Raw genomic sequence first — 26074 nt, forward strand, 5'->3', positions numbered from 1 at the left:
GCTCAGAAGTCCCCATTCTAGACTTAATCTTGCAAAATATGCTTTTCCATACTTTATGATGGGACGTATGGACACTCCAAGGTGGATTCCAGGGCCAGAGAATTTCAGGACAAGGTGAAGTTGTCAAACAGTGCTGAATTATAGAGCCCTTAGAACCTATATGGCCTACTTGGATATTTGGAAACACTAAATTTATATTACAATGTGCACTATTTTTAAGACTGAGGAAAATAAGTTTTTATTCAGTGTCCATTCAACAATTATTTCCTGAGTTCCAGCCATGGGCAGATGCTATAAGAAGTGTTGAGATAGTGGTTCTTACCTCCTGGTTCATAATCCAGCAAAGAAATGGTGCATAAACAATCACTATAATGCAAACTGATTAGTACTATAAATAAGCCTTTCCCATCCTTCTTTGAATGAGTTTATGGCTGGGAGTTATAATGACGATGTATTTTGGGGAGCTATTTCCTTATGCTGGAGTACCTTCCACGTATTACAGTGTCCCCTTTAATCCTCACAAGAACACTGATGTTGTAGGTATTATCATTATCATTTTACAGGTGAGGAAACTGAAGCTTAGAGAGATGAGACAGGCCTCACAGTCTGACAGGTGGCAAGTCTGGTATTTAGGGTCGTTCTTATTTCCCAACCATGGGAACATAAGCTGGACTCTGCAGGTACCAGGTTATGTTCCCTTTAGACAGGGCTGTGCCCCAATTTGGACACTAGGGGGCACTAAGAGAGTAAAGTAAGGAGAAGAATTTGCCTCTGGGCAACCTCTCTGAACAGCCACAACAAATTGACCTCCCCAAATTCATCTTTGAAGGTGGATTAACTATAATTGCAATGGTGAGAAGGCAGATCTGAACCTACTGCACATTCCAGTTACAGAAAAGGGCAAGGATCACTTTGTAGTCATCTTTCATCCAAAGCCTTTCAGCCCGCTGCTTCTTTTACCCATATTGGGGAACGTCTGTGGAATTTATTGATGTCTGTGTACAGTCACAACACACAACTCACTTGCTTCTGCTCATCCTATAGCTGATTCCAAACCAGGGCTGCTGTGCAAACAGCTGCTCAACTAGAAACTGGTCCAAGGGAAAGTAGCACAGTTCACCAGTCGGCTGCATACACACTCCTGACACCCACCCCACGACCCCATTTATTCCAGCTCCCAGAGCAGTGAGTGGCTGGTATGGCCCTCGCTCCACTGACTCCACTGGCAGCAACGCAAAGGACTGATCCATCTGCATGACCATCATCCTGAAAGATGCTTCATGAGGAGGAAGTTCTCAGGCTGTCACTTACAGGATTACCTCTTCACTAAGGGAAGGAGCACTCAGCAGCATCAGATGGCTTTGGAAACAAGAAGTCAACACTCCCTGCTGTTTCAATCCTTTCCTCCTTAGAGTTTTGCCATTAGTTTCTAGGTAGTTTTCCAGCATGTTTTACAACTCATAGGGAATAGAATATGTAGCTGAAAACTACTGGAAAAAACCAATTCACATTTTAGGGAAAGTATTTAAAAATAATCACTGACCTATGTGTCTTCAAAAAGTACTTTCTCATGTAGTTCAGTCCCACATGAGACTAACCATGTTTGGTTAAACCCAAACAGAGCCTTTTCCACCCGGCCACACCCTGGGGTGATGCAATAGTAAACAAGATACAGGCACGGACATGCTTCTGGACGTGAAACTGGCCTGAAGCTCAGGTCACCCTACGGTCCAACAGACGGTGGATCAACCGAGCTAATGTTCAGAGAGACTTCCCTCCAAGATGCACTGCACGGCAGGAATTTGAGGCAGCTTGGCCCTTATTCTGTGTTTAGGAAAGGGGCAGCCAGCAATTTTTTTTTAAAGTTAGGGAAGTTATGCAAACAGAACTCTGCTTTAGTAAGATGGGTTTGGTGGCATGATGGGGGATAGATTAAAGACGAGGATTGAAGACAGGGAGGAGGGTGTATGGACGTAAGTAAGCACGTGGGGAGGAAAAGAACATGTAAGGAACATTTCAGGGCTGGAACTAACAGCTCTGAGTTGTTGATTGAATGTGGGGAAAAAAGGAAGAAGGTATAAATATGACAACCTCACATTCTTTGAGCTAAATTTACTATGTTCAGGTTAGCAAGCAGCTTACAAAAATGAACTCATTTAATTCTGACAAATTGGGGGTAGGAATTATCATCATCCACCTTTCCTGGGACAGGAAACTGAGGCACAGAGAGGCTAAGTCACTTGTCAGAGGTCACTAGGATATGAACCCAGAGGGTCAAAGTCTAGAACCTCCATTCGTCACATATTGCTACAAGGTCTCTCCTCCAGTCCGGGGGACGTGGAGGACGGTGACGTCACTGGCTGAGATGGGAAGTCAGGAGCAGCAGGTGTGTGTTGGGGGGGCGGGGGGGGCGGGGGGGCAGACAAGGTGGTGTTTTGGATGTGTGTGGAATGTGGATGTTCTACCAGCACCACAGGTGGAGACGTACCACAGGCTTCCGGTCCCCACATGGAGAGGGAGTCGGTTTTCATTAAAAATAATGAAACATCTGTAAAAAGGCTGTTGGCTAACTTTCCCCATCAAACTATTCCAGAAAGTCCTGCTATGCTCACAAACAGGAATCCCATGCCCCAGCTAAAGGTTTGGCCAGAGATTTAGGAAGATCAGGTTCATCAGCAAGGTGCTCAGGGTCTCTGGGCCGCACCGAGGTCTACAAAGGAGACCACACCCCAGCCTTGAATAAGGAGGAGGGATGGGTGTCTCTGAGACTCCCTCAATTTATCCCAAGTGCCCTCCTCATTCCAAGGAATCAGTGCTTCTCAACACTGCCCACTCATCAGAATCACCCAAGGAGCTTTAAAAACCACCAATGCCCAGGCCACACCCCAGAACCAATTAAATCAGACTATGTCAGGGTGAGCATAGGCAGTTTTGAAAAGCTCTCTAGGTGACTCCCATGTGAGGCCCTAGTTAAGCACCAGAGCACAGAAGGAGGATTTGTCTTTGGAGATGATCAGAGAGCAGGGTAATGACTAACATCTATAGAGTACTTTTCATTTTATAAGGCACTTTCACATACATGGCCTTATGGCCTTATTTAAGGAGCATCTTACCATTATTCACTGGTTGGAAGGGGAAACCATGACTCACAAAGAGAAATGACTTGCTCAAGGCCAAACAGTTACTTACCAGAAAAGCCACAACTAGAATCCAGATCTGCTGACCTCAAGTTCAGGGTTCTTTCATAAGGTCACATGGGGCAGTGCCACAGACGGAAGGCCAAGCTCATCTGTATTCACATAGAAAGGTGAGAGTGTAGGTACTTTTTAAAGTAATTATGATCCACAGGAGAGGATCTTAAAATAGAGCTTCAGCTGTGTGCCAGGGTGTAAAGGAGTGGAACACCGGGAATGTAGCCAGGCCAGTAAGAGCTGGTGTAGCCCAGGTGTCCCATTGGCAGGTGGCTGTGGGAGGGACCAGGCAGGGGGTGAGTGGGACTGAGGGTAAGAGAGGGAGGCCCAGGGCAGGACCTGGAGTGGCACTGCCCAGGGTCAGAAGGCCTGGGCTCCAGATATAAGCCTTTGGGTCACCTACAGTTGTAGTGGTGGAAACAGCAAATCTGAGTAATTCCTGAAGGCTTTTACCAGTTAATAGGAATTCTTCAGGGACTTTAGGGACACACTATCTTACTAACCAGATAACAATCTCCTGCTAATTTGTACAGAGCTGTATGATTAAAAATACACTCTCTTCACAGGGAGATCAGCTCGGTGCTTTGTGACCGCCTGGAGGGGTGGGATGGGGAGGGTGGGAGGGAGGGAGATGCATGAGGGAAGGGATGTGGAAACAGATGTATATGTATGACTGATTCACTTTGTTATAAAGCAGAAACTAATTTAAAAAAATTACAAAAAAAAAGAGAATTATTAGTGATTTTAACATTTCAACCATTATCCTTTATAACTTCATAATCTTAATAAACATAATCTTAAACAACAACAACAAAAAAATACACTCTCTTTTCCCGTTTTCACAATGGCCTGAGGTATTATCCTACCTCAGCAGCTTCATGAGTAAAACTGGTACAATAATACCTCACAGGGACACTAAGAGGATAAATGAAAGGATGTGTCTAGCCAAATGCCTAGCACATAGAAGGTGCTGAATAAATATTAATGCCATTTGGGGTTTCTTCTTTTTGGAATGTGGATGGTGAGGTTCCACATTCTGAGACCCATCTGGTGTTCAGAGTGTGGGATCCAGAGTCAGACTGCTAGGTTCAAGCTCCACCAATCATGTAGCTCGTAAACCTTGGACAACTTAGTTACCCACACAAAGCTTCTGTTTCTTCCAGTGTGAAACAGAAATAAGATGTGAACCTTTCTTGTGTGGTGGTTGGGAGGATTAAATGAGATAATGCATGGAAAACTCTTAGCATAGTCCCTGGCATCCAATCACTGTTCAATAGTGATTAACGAATCCCATTAAACATGACTTGCCTAAAATCCCCCGAGGTTCAAGTGGATAAGTGAACCCTGGAATCTAGGCCAGTACCCCTTCTGCTCCACCCAGGCAGCTTCCACTGAAAAGGAGCTAACACCACTGATGGAGGGCCAGCTGCATCTAAGAAACTGATGTCAAGGCAAAGCATTTCACAGGGATACGACGAGGCCAAGGGCGGGCGGGTAACTCTCTTAAGGTCACAGAACTAGTAAGATGGGGATATGGGAGTCAAACTGTCTGACCTCAAGTCCCACGACCATTGTCCATACCAGTGGCTCTCAGATTCTAGAGTGCATCAAAATCACCTGGAGGGCTTGCTAAAATCCAGATTCCAGGCCCTTCTCCCATAGTTTTTGACTCAGTCAGCTGATGTAGGGCCTGAGAATTTGCATTCCTAACAAGTTCCCAGATGGTGTCAATGCTGCTGGTCCGGGGACCACATCTAGAGAACTTGGTCTATACTAAGCTGCCTTTGTTTGGTACAATTCATTGTGATGAAAGACTGTGGTGCTCTAACATCTGCACAAGCTCTGCTGACCTCTCAGGCTGCCAGGAGCCCCAAGGAGAGCCCTGGGGCACACTCAAGAAATGTGTCCCTGTTAAGCTCCTCAGAGCCTCATGACACCACCCACAGCCTTGTCAGATGCACAGAGATTTTGTCAGGCACAGTCTATGGGTTCAGAGCCAGCACTCCCAGTTAGGTGTTTTATTATTTATTCACTTGACAGGAAACATACATTTGGTCATATAAAACACCATGCTACTGGCTTAACTAGTTGCTGTCATACAACAGAACTCCTCTGGGCTTTCAAGAAGCCCGTGCATGGCCAACTGAGGATGGCTCAGTCACTGGAGAGAAGAACCCTGCCACGAAGAACAGACCCACTGCCAGGCCCTCTCTGGGCAGCCTCTGTCCCACAGCCCTCCAGAGCCATTCACACACGTTGGGCATCATCAAAATAATGGTCATGCTGGGAGGAATGGGTGCTCTGAACTAGAAGAGGGTCTTAAAACCAGAGCATACCAGGCAATTCATATATATTACAAACATATAAATTAAGAGGTCTACACGTATACAAAATCTTTCAATGGGACTTAATTTCACTCTATGTCATGCCAGGTATTTGTCAGAACCTTGAAAACAGAGGTTTTCAATGGAGCTGGTATTAAAAATAGAAGGTATTTATACACAGGCCCTGCTCCTCTCGTGTCCACTGTGGAATCCTCTGGTGTTGTCAGGGCCTCTGGGCAACCTCAGCACCCCCACAGGTAGCCTATCTGCAGTCTGCATCTTCCGAGAGAGCAGGGGACTCGCCCTGGGGCTCTTCTCCTGCGTCCCCATCTCAGCCTGGCGGCGCCTCCGAACCCAGGGGCTGCCAGAGGGAGTGACGCTGCTGTCCGAGGAATAATCCATGCACTTGCGAAAGGTCTCAGGACTGGCGCTGGAGTTCGGCCTACCTTCTTCGGCCAGTGGGGATTTTCTGGAAACGCCTTTTCGTTGAGCCAAGGGGCTGCTCCAAGGACTTGAGCACGGGGAGGCATTCGGGCTCAGAAAGAGATTCTGGTGGCCAGAAGGGCTGAGCTTGTTGGTGACTGCATGGCGCCGGCCAGCCATAGGGGATGTGGGATTGCTCTCGGGGTCGGAGGAGCTGTTGGCGGAAGACTCATCCCCCATGTACTGAAGCTCCTCAACTCTCCTGTTTAGGGACTTGTTCAGGTGGATGCTCGAAGTGGGTTCTTCTTCCTGGTTCTTCTCTTTGGATGGTTTCTTTTTGGGTGGCTTCATACCAATCAGGACAGCTTTCATGCTCTCTCGGCCCTGAGATTCTGTGCTCATGAACTCATGGGCTTTGATGGCCGCTTCCACCTCCTCGAACTCCACAATGGCGCACTCTTGGGTCCCCACCTGGCTGTACCGGTTGCTGATCCTCCGGATATCAGGGGGCAGCTCTCTCCCGGGTTTGAGGATTCGCACTGATGAGATGACTCCAAAGGTCCCGAAGAGCTTGAGCAGGTGTTCCATCACCTTCTCCTGCACCCTTCCATTCTTCTGGGGGGTGGCCAGGGCCCAGAGCTTGGGGGACAGGTAGAGGTCATAGACCAGGAGCATCTTGCTGGGGAGGTTCTCGCTGGGGAAGAGTGGGACAGGGGTGGTCCTCCTCACCTTCCGGTGGTCCTCATTCAACTCGAGGGTCACGGAGTACTTCAAGGCATGTGCTGTGGTTCTCCAGTCCCGTGTAAGGTGTTTCACCTGAAGAACACAGAGCAAATCAGAGATGGTTACCTATTGTCCTTGTCCTCCTGGCGTCCTCTACAATCTCCCTCCCTCCTTTCCTTACCCCTGGAACATCAGTAACTAGAATTATACCTGGTGTGTGCAGGCACTCAGAAACCTAGTGAGTGAACGAATACACTTTCTACAGTTACAAACAAGGCAGCACGGTTTAGAACAGTGCTGTCCAACAGATCTTTCCGAGGTATGGAAATATTCTATTCTGTGCAAGTTTAAAGGTTAAACCTGCAGGTTCTGGAACAAGGCTGTTGGAAACACAAATCCAGAGGCCACCTCTAACTGACAGTAAGACCTGAAGAGTTATTCAGTCCCTCAGTCCCTCAGCTTCCTCATCTGTAAAATGAAGACATTAATAGTGTCTACCTCATAGAACTATCATGAGGACTAAATGAATAAAGAAATATATACATATCTACCCCCAGACACACATTTTACATATATAAAACTTAGGACAGTGTCCAGCTCACAGTGAGTACTCAACAAATACTATGTGCTATCATTATTTCAAATATTACATGCTACCATTTTGACAGGATCTGGAGATTTTAACATTCAAATCCTTCTCTGAAGTGGTGCTTCCACCTTTCTGCATTCAAGACACAGAAGGGGCCAAAAGATCTTTCAATATCTCCTGAAGATGATGTGGGCTGTTTCAACTTGGAATTAAATGCAACTTGGGTGTCAAGGAGAATGATCAAACGGTCCCTCACTCCTCCTCCTTTAGTGGAAATTGTGCGTATCAATGTTGCAGCGCATGGAAGCTATATTTATACCGTAAAACAGTAATTTTCGAGAGGCCCACTTCTGGTGAAGGGAATGCCATGGAGAATGAGTCATCCCGAAGAAATGGTGGACGTGGGTGGGTGGGTAACCTGAGCCAGGAATGGCGAGATTACCCGGAGCCAGTGCAGCTGCTCTGCAGAGGCACCCTGACCCAAACAGGAACTTGCCGGAACTCAGAAGGGAGGGCTCCCAAACAGGGCGGGGTGGGGGGAGCCCTGGCAGAGCTCTGAGTAGTACCAGCAGGCTCCTGGAGAGAGGGCACTCTCCACTCTAGCCTGTGGCCTCTGGGTGAAACAGCCCAGACTGGGGCTTAGGGTATGGGAATCACAAGTCACCTACACACAGAATCAATGGGCTGATTACCGTGGCATGAGCCAAGGGCAGAGAGAAGCAGGTCCAGGCAAAGAGTTGGACTGCAGGCGGACAGGGTCAATGAGAGATCCAGAAAGGGTGAAGAAGATGACCACAGGACAATGGCTCTGTGGGGGTGAGACATGGGGGGGTCTTCTCCATTGCCAGTCAGGGAGGGAGCACTCAGGAGAGGAGGGGAAGACTGGGCAAGGAGTGCTTGGGGGAAGGCCAGGGCGGCCTTACTCAGAGGGCCGGAGAAGCTGCTGGAAGGCCATGGCCAATCCAGAGAGAAGCAGGACCCAGTACCCCCCGCCCAGAGCCAGGAGTCAGGGCTACTGGGAATCTCTGTTAGGTCTGAGCATCCCAGGCCTGGGTCTGTGAGCCTGGGGAAGGAGTGTCCAGGCACCACCAAGGAATAGGAACCAGAGAGCTGCCATCTTTGTGCAATTACTAGAACTTGGTAAGATTTTCCAAAACTTTGTGATGGCCCTGGTCATATATGTTTCCTATTATGATTAGCAGGAAACGCTTTAGAATGAAAAGGGTCTTTGCTGTCATTTTGGAGGTGTTGGGGAGTCTGTGTCTACTCTGCAGCCAGTTTTCAATAGAGAACTCTCCTAAATAGATCCCGTAAGTGGCAACTTAAAAAGGGAAGAATATTAGGCTCACTTTTAGGGGCCCTGGGGAGGGATAAAGGAATGTACAGGATGATTGCACTGGCTGCTCCATTTTGGGTTCCCCCACCAGCACTTTCATGTGAGGGCTTGCTCACTGTTCTCTGGACATGTGTGATACTGTGATTTATACTAAGAAATATATATATTTGGTCTTCATCCCTGTTACTGGCACTGAGTTCCTAAAATGTTTGTAAGTTCCTGAGCGACAGAGCACAAGGAGCATCTTCTGCTCTAATGAGGCAACTCTGGGTGGGGCTCCTGGATGGGACCAGCCATGATTTGAAGCTTGGAACTTTTAGCCCTGACATTCTCCAGAAAGGGGAGAGGGGCAGGAAATGGATATAACAGTATCCATATTTTTATTATAATATAATAAGATAATTATTATAACAATAATTGATCATTCTACATGACAAAGACTCCATAAAAATCCCAAAAGTTCAGGGTTCGAAGAGCTTCTAGGTTGGTGAACACATCCTAAGGAAGGTGTCACACCCCAACTTCATGGGGACAGAAGCTCCCGCACTTGGGACTCTCCCAGACCTTGCCCTGTGCATCTCTGCGTCTGGTGGTTCCTCTGTACCCTTTATCATATCCTTTAATGAACTGGTAAATCTAATTAAGTCTTTTCCTGAGTTCTGTGAACAGCTGTAGCAAATAATCTAATCCAAGGGGGCGGAGGTCATGGGAACCTCTGATTTGTAGCCAAGTCAGACAGAAGCTGTGGATCCCTGGGGACGTACTACTTGTGATTGGCATCTAAAGGGTGGTGCAGAACCCTTAACCTGTAGGGATCTGATGCTATCCCCAGGTAGACAGTGTCAGAATTGGGTTAAACTGTAGGACACCCAGCTGGGTGTCACAGAATTGCTTGGTATGGGCAAAAACCTCCCTCACATCTGGTGGCAGAAGTATTGTGAGGAAGAAGAGTAGGTTTTTCCTCTACAACATGAAATGCCCTTCTCCTGTACCTTGAAAACTCCTACTCATCCTTCAAGATCCTATTTCAATGTCACTGCTTCTGGGAAGACTTCTCAATTCTCCAGGCAGGGTTAGTTGCTCTGATCCATTAGCTCCAAACAGTACTTTGTTCTTTCTATTGCAGTACTGTTGATGGTCATATTGTGATCCTTCACTGGTCTGTGTCCCTTACTGGACTTTGCCAGGGCAGGGCGGAATGCCATGTTCATTTTGTATATCCTGTGCCTAACACAGCACTCAGCATATGTTTGATGAACGAATAAAGGAAAGAAATCAAGAGAAGAGGGCAGAGTATTCCAGCGGGCGAGGCAGAGAAGAGCTCCGGAGGAAAGTTCTCCTCCAGCGCTCTCTGACAAAGCACACAGGCAACTTGGCTGGGACCCATTCGTTACACATCCTGTTATGCAACAGGCCACGTGGGCTTTTCCATTCTAGTAAATACACTTTCCCCAAGGGAGACACAGAGTTCTTATTCCAACCGTCCTGTTAACTCTTCAAGAAGCAGGCAATTCACAACCCAGTTGCTGGATCTATACAGCAGAGACATGCGGTAGATATCCTACATCTCCATCCTATAGATGAGGATGTTGGCATTACACAGCAAAGGCGGCTGGTGTCTTGGAGCAGGCTCATCTCCCAGAGCTCCTTCCTCCTCTTATTCAAGTTGGCAAATGAAAAGCTTAGATTTCAGATAATTCTAGGCCGGGTAGGTGTCTCTCAAGGTCACTCAGCCCCCTGTCCTGGCACAGCATCCTCCTGGCCACCCACTTGTCCGGCAAGAGTGCCTGAACTTTGCTAAGAAAAAGTAATGTCATTTCATAACTGCCACCAGCTGAGACTTGTCCCAACACCCAGGACCCTTTTAATAGAGTGGGAGGATATTCTTAATAATGATCCTAAATCCCTTCTCTTGATCATTTTCCCCCTTTTTCAGGGCTTGGAGGAAATAAAAAGTTGTTAGTCATCAGGTTTCAAGGGGGTAAAAAATATTGAGAACCACAACCCAAAGCACCTCTGAAATCCTCAAAGCGGCTTCTGAGAACGAAGCCTCACCTTTTTGAAGGATGTGAGTAGCTTGACACTCACATACCCCAGCTTGTTCCTCCTCACGTGCTTTAGCAGGAAGGCGTCCTTCTCCAGGTTTTCATCAGAAAAGTAGAATTCGATCTGATCCACCAGTTTCTTGATTAACTCCTCGTCTGGGGGCTGCCACTCCTGCTCCAGGTCCTCATGCTCGTTCTCGCCCCCACTTGTCGTGGTGCCACTGAGACCAGAAGGGGACACGAGGTGTTAGGGGTTGAACCGTAGCCCCCAAGTTTCATATGTTGAAGTCCCGCCCCGCCTCCCATATGTCAGAGTGTGATGGTATTTGGAAAAAAGGTCTTGCAAATGTCATTAGTTAAAGATGAAGTCACCCCAGAGTAGGGTGGGCCCTAATCCATGCGCACACAGGGAGAACACCACGTGAAGATGAAGGCAGAGGTCGGGGTGATGCAGCAGAGGTCAAGGAATGTCTAAGATTGCCAGCCGGCAAACCATCAGAAGTTAGGGGACAGGCCTGGAACAGACCCTTCCCTAGCACCTCAAGAGGGAGCAAGCCCCTGCTGACATCCTGATCTTGGACTTCCAGCCTCCAGAACTGTGAAGCAATAAATTTCTGTTGTTCTAAGCCACCCAGTTTGTGGCACTTTGTTACAGCAGCCCTAGGAAACTGTAATGGGTCACAACTGAACTGGGCTCCTCAGAAGTGAGAATCACATGGCCACAAGGGGAGAGATTTTTGCCCCCAACTAGCTAAGAAATCAAGTTTTCATTTTTTTAAATTTATTTATTTTTTTATACAGTAGGTTCTTATTAGTCATCCATTTTATACACATCAGTGTATACATGTCAATCCCAATCTCCCAATTCATCACACCACCCCCACCACCACCACCCCCGCTGCTTTCCCCCCTTGGTGTCCATATGTTTGTTCTCTTCATCTGTGTCTCTATTTCTGCCCTGCAAACCAGTTCATCTGTACCATTTTTCTAGGCTCCACATATATGCATTAATATACGATATTTGTTTTTCTCTTTCTGACTTACTTCACTCTGTATGACGGTCTCTAGATCTATCCGTGTCTCTACAAATGACCCAATTTCGTTTCTTTTTATGGCTGAGTGATATTCCATTGTATATATGTACCACTTCTTCTTTATCCATTCGTCTGTCAATGGGTCAAGCTTTCATTTTTAACAAGAACAGAAGATGATTAAAAGAGAAAAACAACACCCTCTATTAACATTTATGTTGCTCTGCCATTGACAAGATGCTTTTCACACATACTCCTATTCTCCCCTCCCCACAAATCCCGGTTTCTAGAAGATAGTTTAGCAGAGTAACTAAGAGTCCTGGTTCTAGAGTTAGGCTGCCTGGGTTTGAATCCTGACACCACCATTTATTAGCTCAGTCAACTTAGGCAAGGAACTTCACTGCCATACTTCAGTTCCATTAGCTATCAATTGGGACTCATGATAGTCACTTTCTTGATAGACTTGTGTGAAGATTAGTTAATTCATGGAAATATCTAGAAGAGTACCTGACATACCCTCAGGGCTCAGTAAGTGATAGACACACTCATTTGTTCAGTCATAAGGGGCAGATATAGGTTTCAAACTCAAATTTTCTGTCTCCAAAGTCAGCACACATGATACCTTCCACGTTTTGTTGGGACACTGCCGGAAATCTGGAAACAATCTCATTCACTGGGGCCTTTCTAAATGAACCCCCCTGCCCCCCAGCAGCTCCACCTGGACATACTTCCTCTCCCTCTCTCCGAGAGTATTAGGACATGAGAACAATGCAAAGAAATCCTGGGCAAAGCTTCTTTAGGAAGGCCAATCTTTCATGAAGAGATTATAAAATCGTCAAAACCACAAATATTTAAGGGATTTGTGATTATCCACATCATAGTTGACACCATTATTAGAAGTTATCAAAGGTGAGTTCCCTTTTGTATATTTAATTACCAAATTATGTATTATATAAATACTATATTTATTATTCAATAAAAAGTATTGGTTAAAAATTACTTCCAGAGAAAAGAAAAAGAACTACTTTCCTTGTGGCAGTTTGATGTCTAGTAACATTGACTATCAGACCCAGAGCCTCCATCAACATGTTCCAAGCAGAAAGAGCATCTCTTGGGACAGATGCAAAAACCTAATCCCCCTAAAGCATCCTAGTCTTCCTAAAGCATCCAAGGTACTTCCACTGTGTTGGGAGAACTTGCCAGGCTTCCAAAAGGGCTCAGAGAGTTCATATAAATAACCAATTAAAAAAAAAAGGGCTCATAAAGTCAAATAACCTATGAATGTGACAGTTTAAAGCCGGAAAAGGCACATACATTTACGTTCTTCAACTCCAGCAAAATTTTCACTGGCTCACAACCTTAAAAAAAAAAAAAAAAAAGCAATTGTATAAGAGTCCAAATGAGAAAAAAAAAACCGAATATTCTGGCAGGAGAAAAAAAAACTAAATCTATCTCACAATTTTTCAATTTCAGAAATTATATTTAGCATAAAATACAGGCACTTGTAGATTTTTAAAATGAAGAGTTTTAGTTATTTGCCTGTAGAGAGTATGGAAATGGTTTTTAAAATACCTTACTGATGTCACAAGACAAATGTGTATGTACTAAAGGAAAAAAAAAACAGTCTGAGAGACTAACTTTAAAAGTATGTTTCTTCAAAAGGCTTTTTAAAAATGGGATGATAAACTAAGGGAATATGTTAAGGCAGCTCATTAGATATAACAGGTCAAGTGCAACTTAAATAGTAGATAAGCTGAATATTTTAAAAGTCCCTAAAAGGTAGCTGTGGCAGACACCAGTCTGACTCACCCAACATCTAATAGCAAACTCTTTCTCACTTGCCCTCCTTTACTATGGAGGTTATAAAAACTAAATGCTCACTTTCCCAGTCTCTCTTAGAGGTGGTAGCCAATAACATACAAGTGAAAATCTCTTGGCCTTGGCCTTAACTCCTTCCCCTTTTATCTGTTTTGAGTGTGGATGTAATGGTTGGAGCTGTAGCAGCTATTTTACTACCATAAGGAAAAGGTCAGGAGAATCAGCTTGGCCTAATTTATTGACATTATTGGTTCTGATATTACTGAGTTGCTGAACCAACCACTATACCACTATAACTACATACTTGCATAATTATGATTATTACATGAGAAAGATAAAATCCTAATTGTTTAATTCACTGTTAGTCGGGTTTTCTACTACTTACAGCCAAATACTAGGATAGTAACACTACACTGAGAAAAGAGGTGCTCAAAACACGCCGAAGGAAAAGTGTCAGTGGGAAAATCAATGAAATGAAAAAGAAAATGCCAGATGGAAAGTACAAATACTTTTAAATTTTTATATTATTTTTGGTTTTTCTATTAGCCTTCTCTATGTGTTTTAAATAACATACTTAAAATTCTTTCTTATTCCACCAACATTAAAAAATATTTCCCAATTCCTCACAACATATGATGTGCATATTATTACCCCTCCTTTTCCTTCATCTCTCCTTACATTTCCAACTTCCCAAATTTTATCAGATGTGCCTTTATTTCATTTTGTCATGGTTCATAATATTTACAGTCTATTCTGGAACTACTATTTCATGCTTTGTCTATAGATAGATACTAAACTCTGAAAGTCAATCAGTTGTAGGTCATTATTATTACTATATAAACATTGGTCACTGCAGGGAGAAGGCATTTGCTAATTTTGCAGTTCTCTTCTTAAAATACTGTCAGTTGACTGACCACTTGGACTGATCCTCTATGTCTATCATTTTCTATCACATTGTCTGTCTGTGCCTTTGTCTTTGATTTATATGCGAAGAGATTTCCTTGACATTATCTTCCAACCTTTTCCAGTGAATTTTTAAAATTTCAGTAATTATTTAGTCTTTAAAAATTCTTTTATGTCTTCAGATCGTTCTTTTTTTTTTCTGTACGCAGGCCTCTCACTGCTGTGGCCTCTCCCGTTGCGGAGCACAGGCTCCGGACACGCAGGCTCAGCGGCCATGGCTCACGGGCCCAGCCGCTCTGCGGCACGCGGCATGTGGGATCTTCCCGGACCGGGGCACGAACCTGCGTCCTCTGCATCTGCAGGCAGACTCTCAACCACTGCGCCACCAGGGAAGCCCCAGATCGTTCCTTTTTAAGAGCATCCTGTTCTTATTTTGTGGATACACTATCTTAAATTCTCTCAGGGTACTAACTGGAGTATATATAATTTTTAACAGTCTCTTCTGTTTCCAACAGTGTTGCCTTTGTATCCTCTGGGGTCAGTTTTTCCATTTAATTTTCATGTCACTGATTTTCTTCATGTGGCTGGTAAACAGTCGTCTTTTTCTTTTTAAAAATATTTTTTAAATAAACTTATTTTATAATAGTTTTAGATTTACAGAAAAAATGTGAAAATAGCATAGAGTTCCCATATATCCCACACCAGAATTCTTCTATTATTAATAGCTTGCATTAGTATGGCACACTTAATGAACTAGTATTAATACATTATTATTAGCTAAAGTCCATACTTTATTCAAATTTCCTTAGCTTTTACCTGATAGCCTTTTTCTGTTTCAGGATCCCATCCCACGTTATATTTATTCATTGTGTCTCTTTAGGTTCCTCTTTTCTCTTGGCTATGACACTTTCTCAGACTTTCCTTGTTTTTGATGACCTTGACAATGTTGAGGAGTACTGGTCAGGTATATTGTAGAATGTCCTTCAATTGGGATTTGTCTGATATTTTTTTCATGATTAGACTGGGGATATGAGTTTTTGGGAAGAGGACCACTGATGTAAATTTCCATTCTCATCACATCATATAAAGGGCCCATACTATCCAATGACTGATAATTGTGGATGTTGACCCTGATCACCTGACTGAGGTAGTGTTTGTCATATGACTCCACTGTAAAGTGACTCCTTTTTCCCCCTTTCCATTCGGGACCCTTGGAAGGAAGCCCACACATTAGGAGTAGGGAACTATGGCTCCATAGTTATTCATTCTGAAGAATGAAGTCTGGGTTGCTTTTTCTTGGTGGTTTGTGAGGGCTCCCTAGGAATATGTACACTCCTATTGTTTTTCTTCCTTAGGTGGCTCTATATACATGGGTGGGGCATGCCAATTGGCAGGCTTCACTTCAGAGTGAACTGGAAGGGAACCATTAAGTAGGAGCCCTATATCAGGTACCAGCTCTACCTTAGCAGCCCTAGATCACCACTTAGTTCACTCAATTCCTTTAGGAAATAATCTTGTTTCTTCTTTCCCCTGGGAAGTAAAGGGTATATTGTCTACTACCTTTCATTGGCAGGTAGAGAGGTTGGGCAATTGTTCTAAAGGAAGAATTTAAATTACCTCTCAGATATTAGCATCCCTTTTCACTCTTGCCTCCTTTGCATATTTCCCAACCACAGCCTTTCTAGGGTTCTTTCTTCCCACCTCCTGTCACTTCCTGTTGTATTTTGGGCTACAGTCTCTTCCGTTCTGTGCCTTATTACACGTTTTCAGGAACAGCTATAAAATGCCACTGCTCTGCTTTGATACTAATAATGTTTCCTATTTCTTATTAAATAAAATCCAAAATCCTTAGCTCTTTATCCAGATTCACTTAGAATCTGGCTGTAATCAGCTTCCAAATGCATTTCTATTTCCTTGCAGATCCTTTGATCCAAGCAAATAAAAGACATATAGTTCCCCATATCACAAGGTTTCTGGACTCTATGCCTTTGTGCATGCTGTTCCCATCTCCTTGAATGCCTTGCCCCTCTCTCTCAGGTCCGAATCCTAGTCACACATCAAGGCCCATCTCAAACGTAACTCTCCCAGGAAGGAAATCATTTCAACTTCTCCTAATACTTGCCTCTATTTGTATCAGAGCTACTTGTGTGCATATCTTATTAGTGCCCTGAACTCTAAGTTCTGGGAGGGTAGGATTCATATTGGTTTCTTTCATTCTACCCAGAGCCTTGCATGTAGTAGGAATTTAAAAAGCATCACCAAGGTAAAGTGAATTGTTTCTGTATGGGCAAATCACACCTATCAGAATTATTTTAGGGAGAAAGTATGGTTCCTGGTGTATATGTTGCTAGTGGCCTTTCAAGAGGACTGTGAAAAAGTTTTACATTTGCGTTACTGTTTTGCTTTAAATAAAGTATTATAAATTGGGAGTGATGATGAGTTCTTTTGTTATGACTGTAAACTTGCTAGAAATGGAAACAAAGCATAGAAATAAGGGGTACATTTCGAAACAGCTAATTGGGCTCCACAGACCAGTGTTGAAATATCTATTATATTTGTAAATGATTTGGAGAAACAAGGGCAGGATAAGATCTCCAAGGCTGCTTTTCTCATAAAATTTCAAGCTACTTTGGCTGTTAATTGAGTGGTTAATCAGATGATACCTCATGAAGGAAAATACCCAAACTAAAATGGTGGAGTAATGAGCTCCTCACTAAGACTTTCAGTACAGAAAAATTTTTGGACTCATCATCTATCCTTGCCAATGGTCTAATATATGTTGGTTGGGTCACCAAGGCCAGGAAAATGATGGACAGCAACATGGAGGATAGTGAACACAAAGGAGAAAATAACATTTATGAAAAACACTAGGGTCCAGTACCATTGTGTGAAGTTCCTTTTGACTCGTCTCTAGAAAAAGATAATGAATCTGAAAAGGTTCAGAAAGGCAACCAAATTGATAATGCAATATAAAAACATGAGAGAAGATTCAAAAAATAAAGGTTCAGGAGGACAGGTCGAAAACACATATAGGTATGTACCAACTCTGGAAAAGGTATCACGGGAACAACTACATTTTGGATGCTACTAGCAGAGGCCTATGCTATGTTTGGTTGGTCCATGGCTTCCTACATATTTATTACAGAGATCATGACCTTCCTCTCTAATCCTGTCTTCTGCCATACTGTTCTGGCATATTTCCTAGGGCCTAGGAAAAGTACAACTAGTGGATGTCTCTCCAGGTCTACATAATGGTTTGTGGTGTGGAGCAGAGATAATATATACAAGGTACTTAGTTCCACATACGGCACATAAATGGCATTAATAAATGACAGCTTACATTATCATCATCCAGAACAGGGAAAAGATAGCCTTGGGCAATGGCTCTGTAAAATCACGAAGAGAAAGAAACCTAGATGTTTTTGTTTGTTAAATGAAGAGGAGATGTGCTCAGTGGTTTTATCATTCATACTAATATTTAGTATTATAGTTTTAAATCATTTTTACACACTGTAAGACAAAGCAAATAAGTAAATGTGTTATTGTTATTAGGAATCAAGATTTTCAGTATAAAAATAAAAGAAATAAGGCAAAACCCCTGAAATGTTAAATCTGAATTGGAATTATCAACATAAACTTATTTTTAAAAAATATATTTCTTAGTTCTGTCTATTGAAAGGGCCTGAAGAAATGATGCCCCAGCAGAAATTAGCACTTTTAATTCCAGGTCTTGGTTTCTAAATACCTTCCACCTAGCATTTGAAAAATCAGGGATTCCTGTGGGAATGGAGGGATTCCATGACAAAAGTACAAATTAAGCCTAGAATATCTAGTATCAGAAAGCAAAGAAGACATACAGATGGCCAACAGGCACATGAAAAAGATGCTCAACATCTCTAATCAGCAGGGAAATGCAAATCAAAACCACAGTAAGATATTACCTAACAGCTGTCATTACAGCTATTGTCAAAAAGACAACACAGGGCTTCCCTGGTGGTGCAGTGGTTGAGAGTCTGCCTGCCGATGCAGGGGACACAGGTTCGTGTCCCGGTCCGGGAGGATTCCACATGCTGCGGAGCGGCTGGGCCCGTGAGCCATGGCCGCTGAGCCTGTGCGTCCGGAGCCTGTGCTCCACAACGGGAGAGGCCACAACAGTAAGAGGCCCGAGTATCGCAAAAAAAAAAAAAACAACCAACAACACATAACAAGTGTTGGCAAAGATGTGGAGTAAAGGGAACCCCCATGCACCACTGATGGGAATGTGAGTTGGTGCAGCCACTATGGAAAACAGTATAGAGATTCCTTAAAAATTAAAAATAGAACTACCATATAATCTAGCAATTCTCTCCTGGGTATTTATTCAAAGAAAATGAAAATATTAATTAGAAAAGATATATCCACCCCTATGTTCACCACAGCATAATTTACAGCAGCCAAGATGTGGAAGCAACCTAAGTATCCATAAACAGATGGATGAATGGATAAAGAAGCTGTGGTGTGTGTGCATGTGTATATATATATATATATATATATATATATATATATATACGCACACACATACATATACACACAATGGAATATTACTCAGCCATAAAAAAGAATGAAATCTTCTCATCTGCAACAACATGAATGGACCTAGAGGGTATTACGCTAAATGAAATAAGTCAGACAGAGAATGACATATACTGTATGATTTCACTTATATGTGGAATCTAAAAAACAAATGAACAAACATAATAAAACAGCAACAGAGAACAAACTGGTGGTTGCAGGGAAGTAGAGGGAGGAGACAAATGGGTGAGGGAGATTAAGAGGCACAAACTTCCAGCTGCAAAATAAATGAGTCATGGGTATGAAATGTCCAGTGTGGGGAATAGAGTCAATAATTATGTAATATCTTTGTATGGTGAGAGATGGTAACTGGACTTATCATGGTGATCATTTTGAAGTGTATAGAAGTATCAAATCACTATGTTGTGTAACAGGAACTAACATAGTGTTGGAGGTTAATTATACTTCAAAAACAAACAAACAAAGTCAGAAAAAGAAATCAGATTTGTGGTTACCAGAGGTGGAGGATGGGGGAGAGGAGGACGAATTGGATGAAGGCGGTCAAAAGGTACAAACTTCCAGTTATAAGATAAATAAGTACTAGGGAAATAATGTGCAACATGATAAATATAATTAATACTGCTGTATGTTATATGAAAGATGTTAAGAGAGTAAAGCCTTAGAGTTCTCATCACAAGGAAAAAAACTTGTTTTCTATTTCTTTAATTTTGTGTCTATATGAGATGATGGATGTTCACCAAACATACTGCGATAATCATTTCATGATGCATGTAAGTCAAATCATTATTTTGTCCAACTTACACTTATATAGTGCTGTAGTCAATTATATCTCAATAAAACTGGAAGAAAATAAAAATAAACTGAGGGGGAAAAATAGACTGAGGGGGAAAAGGCAAGGAAGTGCTCATTTCTGTTTGCCTCTTTATGAGGGACTCTTGTTCCATCCCAGATGATCAGGGAAAGCTCTATTTTACATACGAATGTCAGCTAATAAATGTACAAAGAATGATAAAATGAGAAAATCACCAATATGTAATCCCCAATGAACTGACTCAAGCAAAGATCATCAGTGGATGCTAACACCGTTAGGTGAAACATCGTTGGTGAAAGAATATTCACAAGAAGACCAGATGTTACTTGTTAATCACAATGGAGGGTTCACCTTAACCAAGAAGTCAAGTTTAGCATCACTAATGGTGGATGCTGCCTGACGTGATGCAATAAGTTTATGGTACTGCCCAAAGAGTCTTCTTGCCAAAATGTTTAACTGAATCTAATCAAGCCTTCTGCGCTAACTTGAGTTTACGGGAAACACATGGTACAAAGGAGCAGGTTAAGCTAGACGATGAGAACATAACCAGACCAGTTCAAACTGTGAAACATTCAACAAGACATCTGGGCTCTTATCTAAAACAGGAAAGCATTAAAAAAAAAAAGTGGGGATGCTCTAGATTAAAAGATTCTAAAGAGATATAATAGACAACTGTCTTGATCTGCGGTTCTGGTTTGAGGTGAAAAAGAAACAGCTGTAAAATACAGTGTGGGACAATTGGGGGAAACATGAATGTGGAACTTGACTATTAGATGATTTTAGGGATTATATTAGGGAATTATTGTTAATTTTCTTAGTTGCAGTAGTAGTATTATGATTTTATAGGAGAATGTCTTTATTAAGAGCTACAAAATGAAGTACTTAGGGTACAAGTCTTGTGTACAACATACTTTCAAATAGTTCAGGGGAAACCACACACATTATATATCCATCAAACAAATATGGCAAAATACTAACAATTGTTTAGTCTAGATGGCAGGTATACAAATGCTCAGGTTACTACTCTTTCACATTTTATGTCTGAAATTTTTTATGTTAAAAAGGTGAGAATAAAAGAAAAGGCATCTTTTTAGTGAGCAAGATGGAGGTAAGACTAGAGAGATGGTGCTAGGTATTGGAGATATGGAGAAGATTAAGACAAGGTCTCTGCCTTCAAAGATCTCACTGTCTAGAAGAGGAGAAACACACAAATATTTCAACCTGATGGAGTGAGTGCTATGATAGAGACACACATTCATTCAACACATATTTATAGAACACCCACTACGTGGCAGGTGCCATGCTGGGCACTGAGGATGCAATGAAAACAAGGTAAGCGCGGTCCCTGAAGTCATGGAGCTCATATTCTTATGAGGGAGACAAAACTATAGAATTACATTTGTGGTGTGTACAGAGTACTACAGCAACACGAAGAAGAGAAAACAAACTTGGCTTTGGGGTAGGGACTGAGGATGGTGGGGAAGAGGCAGCAAAGTTTTAAGGCTACTAGAAATTAATCAGAGGGATCTGAGGTGGGAGCACAAAGACATGTGGACACAAAACAGCACCCTGTTCAGGGACCTAGTGGGGGTCAGCACTGGGGGAGCACGAATTGTTAAAACAGGCAGGGAAGGAAGCAATGGGCTGAGGGATGATGCGGGTGGATACCCATCTCAACCAGTGGGTTTGGGAACCTGGGCTTTCTCCTGCAGGCTCTGGGAGCCCAGAAGTGTCCACACAGGGTGGTGGCTGCTGCTGTGCCAGGCTGGCTCAAGCAGGGGACGGCGTGGTTCCTGTTCTTGGCTGCACTCTCCTTGTGCTCTGGATGTTTGCCCGCTGGGCTCTGTCAGCTCCACCACCCTGAAGAACCCCAGGGATTTTTCTGGGGTCAACTCTATGCCAGTGGGCAGCAGGAAAGGCTTCAGACTGAACGCTCCATGAGACTCCAGCCCCTGGAGCTGGGAGAGAAGGGTGGCTCTGGGGTAAGAACCACCCCACACCCGAAGAAAGGATCGTGTTCTTCTAGATCTCCATAGGGGTTCCCAAGAAATAAGTAGGGCTTTAATCCCTGCTGATGGTACAATCTCAAAATGTAGTCCCCGGGATAGGGGACAGCTCTTTGCCACAGTTACAGGCAAATAAATTCAGCAGAATAAGCCACTCTGGACTATTTTACATGACCTCTGAAATGATTTGACTAAGCAGCTGCCTTCTCAAGATTGTGAGATGTCAGTGACTCATTATTTTTATACTTTCAATACTCAGCACACAGGTGAGTGAATGAATGAATCAGACTTTACAGTAAAGTGCTGATATTATGTCCTAATCTCTCATGTCATCTGCTGTGGCCCAGCTTTCCTGCACTAAACCACTGGGCTGGACTTTCCTGCTCGAATACCTCTATCTGAATGCCCTGAAACTCTGGGTCCTTAAATCTAGACCTCTTCCACTAGGGAAGGGTCAGGCAGTGAAGGGGAATGGCTCTAGCCCCAGGATCCTCATGCTCTTGAGTTGAGTGTTCTCCTGATGAAATAAATATACGCCTGCCAGGGAATAATCCTGCAGAGCTCTGGCAGCTCAAAGCATGTGCCAAGAGGACTTTTAATAGATGCCTCTTGGGATCTCCCATTATTTGCAAGTTCTGTCACTGCCCTACTCTTATTGCTATGGATGCTCCATACTGCATCTCCTTTCAACAGCAGGAAAAAAATCACAGTCCTGAAAGGCCTGGGTGTTAGTGGACACAAGAGTAAGGTCTCTCTCTGGCTGATAATAAAGCTCAGGACCCAGAGGTGAGGTTAGACAGGTGGTTTCTTGTGCTAGACTACCCATTACCCAGGAACCCAACGCCAAGGCAGCAAGATGATGATGCAAGCTTAGAAGTCAGATGGAGAAGAAGCATGAAAATGGGAATCCCCCAGTAGGGGAGGATGAAGCAGCAAGCCCTGAACTGATCCCAAATGGGGCAAATGAACTCTCTACACGGTGAAATCACTCCTCCTTGGATCCCCCAGCAGCAAGTGTCAGCTGTGCCTGGCCGGCCCCCCAACCCCACTTGGACTGATAAGCAGACAGGGAAATGATGGCAGTGAAGGCTAGGTGGGCCTGCTTCGGAAGTGAAGACTGGGCTGGGCTAGGCTTTTTGGAGGGTCTTTGGGTGAGCTCAGACAAGGAGAGTCTCCCTCTGGGAAGGAGATGGCGAGGATGGTCCAGGAAGGACTTCCCCCTGGGTCCCAGAGCATGCCCACGTCCAGGCCCCTCAGATCCCCGCCGCCAGTTCCGAGAGCCTTGGTGGGGTTAAAGGCTACGGACCCGGGCACCAGCAACCAACCGCCAAAAGCCAGTTCTGACTCCGTGGGACGGCCCAGAGCAGCGTCCTGGGGCGGGTGTGGGGGTGTGTGACGACCCGCTGTGCCCGCGGAGTTGTGCTCCCCCAACTCGGGTTCGGCCGGGACTCGGGGTCGGCGGCTCCCACCTGGGCCAGGGCCCTGCCGCCGCGCTTACCTGTGCCCGCGGCTCGGCTCCTCCTCGCTGGCGCTGCCCCAGCCTGGGCTGAGGTACCGAGAGGGGTCCCCCGAGCCCCGCGCCTCCGCCCCCTCCTCCTCCTCGTCCTCCAGCTCATCCACGTCCTCGGCCTCCTGGATGGCGACGCGGATCTGCACCGCGGTCTCGAGCCCGGACAGCGCCTCCTCGCCGGGCTGGGCCATGGCTCGCGGGCCGGCCGGGTCTGTGGCGCCGCCGGCTCCCCGCGCCGCGAAGCCGAGCCAGCCGGGCGAGGACTACGGCGACGAGGGGGCGGAGGCGACGCGAGCGGCTCTGCCCCGGAAGGACGGGGGTCGCGGCGCCCCGCCCCGCGCCGCCGTCGCCACCACCCAGACCGCCTACCGAGCACCAGCGCAGACGGGGTCGCGTAGGGGGAAGGTGCGTTCCTCTGCTCTCTTCCCGCAGAGGCCTGTCCGGGACTGATTCCCCGAACCCCCGGTCCTAACAGTGCGCGCCCGCTGCTCACACGGCCCAAGCCCGAGTGATGTGCCAGGGCTCCCTCCTCCCGCCTGCTCCTTTCCAGGCGACCCCGAGGAGAGGAGGGGTGCGGCACATCTGACTTCACAGTTTGTGGATGACTCTGGGGGTGGCAGGCACAGACAGCAGCTTAAGGGGCTTCTGTGCCCCCTGCGCGTCTCCCCTTCTGACTTGCACAGACGACCGAAATCTCCACCGTAGGTCTCTATGGCATGAGCACCCTACACTGTGCGTCTAGTGACGTCAGGGACTTAGCTCTTGCCGTGCCTCATTCTAGTGGTTCCCAGAGTGTGGTCCCCAGACCAACAGCACCAGCTTTACCTGCGAACTTGTTAGAATTGCACATTCTCAGGGCCCACCCAGACCTCCTGATTAAGAAGCTATAATTCAGAACTTTGTGCTTTACCAAGCCCTCCAAGCAATGCTGAAGTTCACTAAAGTTTGAAATCCACTGCCCTCTATGCCTCTTAGAATATGCCCTGCACATAGTAAGCATCCAAATATTTGTTGAATGAATACAGGGAGCTACTGAAATGCCAGTCTGTTTGAAACCCTGCCACCTTTTCACATTTAGCTTTATACTGAGTTCCATGTCAGCCCTTCAAATGTGACCCAGAAACTAGTGACAGGGGCATAGAAATGAATAAAACTTCCATCTGCTTTCATGAAGCTCTTGATTTAGCGCCTTACACGTAATCTGTTGTGTTAATTTGCCACAGTAGGGCTTCAAAAGAATGGAAACCTGGACCAACACCTTTTGGCTCAAGAAATGGGGTCTTGGAAATCAGCATTCTTGTAAAAGAACACCATGCACAGGGCTCTGGGCACCTGAGCTGGGCCAAGAGAGACCCAAGGGGGCAGTAAGGACAGCCCCTCTTTTTTTTTTTTTTTGCAGTACGCGGGCCTCTCATTGTTGTGGCCTCTCCCGTTGCGGAGCACAGGCTCCAGACGCGCAGGCTCAGCGGCCATGGCTCATGGGCCCACCGCTCCGCGGCATGTGGGATCTTCCCAGACCGGGGCACGAACCTGTGTCCCCTGCATCGAGAGGCGGACTCTCAACCAGTGCTCCACCAAGGAAGCCCCACAGCCCCTCTTTTTAAGGTTTGACTGGAATCTGCATCCCTTTCTTTTTCAGATCTCTCTTTTGAAAGAAGAGGTCCTAGAATGAGTAAGTGAAGGAAGAGGTAGACCCTTGGTGTTCTGCCCTAGAACAGCTCACAGCCTGGAGTCCGAGCTACTAGGAGGAATAGGCAAGAAGTCAAGAGGATCTGTGCCTCCCTCCAGGGTTACAGTGGTTATAGGACCTCTACACACCTGGTCCACCACTGCAATGAAGATCAAGAGGAGAGAGATTTGTAAGCCCCTCCACGCCTCCTGATCTGGTAACTTTAGTCCCTAAATTCACAAAACAATATGCGTCATCTCATTTAAACTGTTCTGTGTGGCAAAAACTACAGGGATTATTATCCCTACCCAGGACAATGGCTCCATTGGTACCAGGTTTTAATTTACGTAGAATTCATGCATACCTTATATCAGGGTTTCCAATTGCCTGACCTTAAGAGTCCCCTGGGGACTGTTCTGAAAATATAGATTCCTAGTCCCCTATAGTTTGAAAACTGGCAGTTGGTGGGTGAATCTGATCTGCAGAGGTGTTTTATTTGGTTGGAGTTTTGAAAAATAAATTGAATTTATATGCCCTTAGATCCAAGTATTTCTACCTATGCTGATTCTGGTATTATTTATTTCTGACTCTGTATAAAGGAATTTTGGATCTAGAAAGGATGTTATACAGCACCCAGCCCTGAGTTCCTCCTGTTCTGGATTGGGTACCCTCAAGAGTACAAACCTTTCTGCCAGGGCCCCACTGAGAGAATCAAATGCAAAATGTTCATGAAATTTTTAAGGCAACTTCACATTTGATTTGATTAGTTCTACCCACACACCTCATCATTTGTGTCACTGATGAAGGAACCAGGCCTTTTAAAGGGCCCCTTCTGGTTTCCAGCTCCTTCCTACACTGCGCTGTGGCCAGGGAATGAGGCCGCTTCCACCCAGGCCTGTGTTTAGCATCATTGCAGGGAGTTTGCATCAGTATGGAGATAATTAGCAAAGCCTCTTTCAACAGAATCATGACCTCAGCCCACAGTTGGCCTCGTTTGCTTTCCCTGGAATCTTGAGAGCTCATTTTTATAGTAAACTCAAACTGGGACATGGCTTTTTTCCATAGTTTCTGAGTATAAAACAAAAGGAAAAACATTGACAAGGCATCAGGATGGCCTACGGTT

The 26074-nt window shown here is 44.8% G+C and overlaps 1 protein-coding gene across 1 annotated transcript; it reads right to left on the reverse strand.

Moving 5' to 3' along the window:
• Window positions 1–3209: 3209 nt before the first annotated feature.
• Window positions 3210–23539, reverse strand: LARP6 (La ribonucleoprotein 6, translational regulator). The gene is made up of 3 exons (XM_082618516.1): window positions 23271–23539; window positions 10642–10852; window positions 3210–6754 (listed from the first exon to the last, which is right to left on the reverse strand). The coding sequence occupies exons 1-3, from the start codon at window positions 23471–23473 to the stop codon at window positions 5687–5689; spliced, it is 1482 nt and encodes a 493-aa protein (XP_082474642.1). The 5' UTR covers window positions 23474–23539; the 3' UTR covers window positions 3210–5686.
• Between the last annotated feature and the right edge of the window lie 2535 nt (window positions 23540–26074).

Source organism: Mesoplodon mirus (assembly GCF_964341445.2).
Source record: "Mesoplodon mirus genome assembly, chromosome: 4".
Lineage (NCBI taxonomy): Eukaryota > Metazoa > Chordata > Mammalia > Artiodactyla > Ziphiidae > Mesoplodon > Mesoplodon mirus.